This window comes from Arachis ipaensis, chromosome B2, assembly GCF_059453495.1.
Source record: "Arachis ipaensis isolate K30076 ecotype BB chromosome B2, ASM5945349v1, whole genome shotgun sequence".
NCBI classification, from domain to species: domain Eukaryota; kingdom Viridiplantae; phylum Streptophyta; class Magnoliopsida; order Fabales; family Fabaceae; genus Arachis; species Arachis ipaensis.
The window spans coordinates 76342637-76345784 of record NC_142437.1 but is presented as its reverse complement, the minus strand read 5'-3'; the positions used below and the strand labels follow the sequence as shown (position 1 = coordinate 76345784).

The 3148-nt window shown below is 34.6% G+C and overlaps 1 protein-coding gene across 1 annotated transcript; it reads right to left on the bottom strand.

Moving 5' to 3' along the window:
• Positions 1-908: 908 nt before the first annotated feature.
• LOC107610965 (uncharacterized) lies at positions 909-1987 on the bottom strand. Its single transcript, XM_088504876.1, has one exon. It carries the CDS (start codon positions 1876-1878, stop codon positions 1156-1158), a length of 723 nt encoding a protein of 240 aa, XP_088361002.1. The 5' UTR covers positions 1879-1987; the 3' UTR covers positions 909-1155.
• Positions 1988-3148: the final 1161 nt, after the last annotated feature.

The window sequence follows — 3148 nt, the reverse complement described above, 5'->3', positions numbered from 1 at the left end:
TTATATACATATTACTAAAGAACTACTATTTCGAATAACCCGCAAAATGTATATTTTTTTTATAGGTGACATACGGTTTGTATATTTTATTTAATTATTTTATGAAAATATTTAATAATTATTTAAAAGACACATAAAAAGTAGGAATTTCTTTTTTGAATTTTTCTCATTCAAGTAGAAGAAAAAATGCCAGAAAAAATAGTATAAAGTCTATATTTTAAAGATGGAAGTATCTTAAGTTTTTAAGCTTACTACTTGAAAAGAAATAACAGACACAAAAACCTATTTTTTAAAATACTTTTAATAGTATATTATATTGAGTACAATTTGATGGAATAATTAACTTTTTAGAATAATCATAATTATTCTATTTTCTTTTTTGGGGTATCATTTTGATGACACTGGAATTTTTGGGTCAATATTATATATGATGTATGACTAATTTTTAAATGCTTTTTTTAATAAAAAGTGTTGTATTTTTTAATAATTAAATAAATTTTATTTATTATTTATTATATTTAATATTAATGATTCATATTTAGAATTTCGAGTTTGTGACTTCAAATTTAAATTTTAGAATTTATAATTTAAAATTTAAAATTTAACTTTTAGAATTCAAGAAGCCCTGCATGCACTCATTAGTTTTTTCAGCTATTGGCTACGTTACATGCACTGATGCACATTATGTCGATGTTTGTTCTAGTATTAGATGTCCGGAGAGTGAAATTCATCATGTACTAATGGCGGACGACTATACTTTCTCATTATCAATTAATCACCGTGGTAAGAGTAAGAACTTGCAAAACTTAATTAATTAACACTACAACAAATATTGTGACAATGAAATCATGCAGCTAATTAATAAAACGATGATGGTATTCAGCATTGGGGACTGGGGAGCACCTCCATTGGCCAGAAAAAAAACTTCAAACGTTTAAATTAATCAGAAAGCAGGAAAACATACAACTTGACGCTGAAACTAGAACATCATATAACATGATGCAAATGAAAAATGAAAATCCAAAAGACTTCAACGTGAACCTAATAAAAAGGTAATAACGTGGTGCAACAATATTAGCAAAACCCAACCCTACAAATCATGACGTAACCAAGGACAAACATGCATGCAAAGAACCAAAATGATGATACACGTAACTAAGGACAATGGTGAAAGATACCACTACCACAACCCAAACCGCCGATGCCGCCACCAGCTCCACCGGCAGCTCCACCACCTAAACCTCCTCCCCCACCACCTAAGCCTCCAACACCACCTGCACCACCCAAACCTCCAACCCCTCCACCAGCGCCACCAACCCCACCACCGGCACCACCTAAGCCTCCAACGCCACCACCGGCACCACCTATGCCTCCAACACCACCACCGGCACCACCTAAGCCTCCGACACCACCACCTAAGCCTCCAATGCCTCCGGCACCACCAGCACCTCCAATTCCACCAGCGGCACCTCCTAAACCCCCAACACCGCCAACTCCGCCGCCAACACCACCACCAATTCCGTGAAAGCCTCCAATTCCGGCAGCACCACCAATTCCGCCAACCTTTCCAATCCCTCCTCCGATCCCACCAAACTTTCCAATCCCTCCCCCAATTCCACCAGCCACTCCACCAAAGTGGCCAAACTTGCCAAAGCCACCACCGATTCCACCGAACTTCCCGATCCACCCAATGCCACCAAACCCACCCACTCCGCCGACAATGAAGTGCTTCTTGTCACCAACACCTGCATGTGGTGCTGGTGCACTTGCATGCACAGCCATCGTTTGTTCATCTTGGTCTCCACCACTTGGCACCTTACGTGCACTACTTGCATGCACTATAATTAGTACAAGAAGCAACGCACCAAGGTTTCTCATCTCTCTCTCTCTCTCTCTCTCTCTCTCTCTCTCACTCACTCACTCACGTGCACACACTTTCTCTTACTCGCTGATGCAAGAAACAATGAGTTGTGGTGGATTGCATGCAAGATGGGTGCCTCCTTATTATAGCTGAGAAGGTAAAGAGGACAGTTGAGAGTAATAAAAGAATTTAGTGAGTGCACATAGTTATTACTCATGAGATCTCGAGAATGAGAATTCTTGTAATAAATTTTGGGTTGCATGCAGAGTGTTAGGTAGAACCGTAGAATCGAAAGAAGAGAAAATTTAAGGAAGTCATGTGTAATGTACTAATGTCATCATAGTAATTACTACGTAATGATAGAAAAAATAGTGATTACTAATTGAAAAAAAAAATTGAATTCCTAATTGAAGTGTTAACAATAACGCGTCACTTTGTCAATATATATTGGCTCATATAGTTTTATGTGAAGCGGTGCGTGTAGGCATTAACAAATTCAAGATTATAAAACCATGAACCATGTTACATTATTATTTTTTCTTATACTATTATTTTTTTAATCATTACTTAGTAATTATTATGGAACAATGTTACATTACCAACAAATTTATTATTTTTGACTAATATTTAGCCAACTTTAAATATTAAAAATTAAATTCTAAATACTAATAAAGTATAAACCCTAAATTCTAACGGCATATAAATATAAAATATTAGCACTTAGTAAAGTATTGGCTAATTTTAATAAAAATATTGACCCATATTTTTTCAATTATATCAATCAAGTTTTTAAAATTTATTTATTTATGTTAGGTTTTGTTCATGTGGTGAATGTTGTGAAAGATGTATAACACGTTTTTCTCATCTTTTTTATTAACTCTTTAGAATGTCTGGATTTTTGTTGTTATCCAATTATTATAATAGTGAAATAGTATACGATAAAAAAAAGGTTCAATCGTGTAGGTTTGTTCAACCAGTGATTGCATATATGACAGTCAAAATTAACCGTTTAACAGCGTTAAAGAATTTAATATTATATTCCATTAGACAACAACACACAAAAAGTGTGAAAAAATTTACTATTGATATCCGGCTGAAGTAGATAATATTTTGTTTTACAAAAGGTATATTGTAGATGTTGTGATTCTTCTTCTTTTTTATTTTTTGTAATATAGTCGAGATATTGAGAATATTTTATGTTTTTGATATAGGTATCGGGTACATGATGGTGAGGACATACGACTTATAAGGGTGTGGCACAACCGTTAGACAAATGTCCATCTGTTA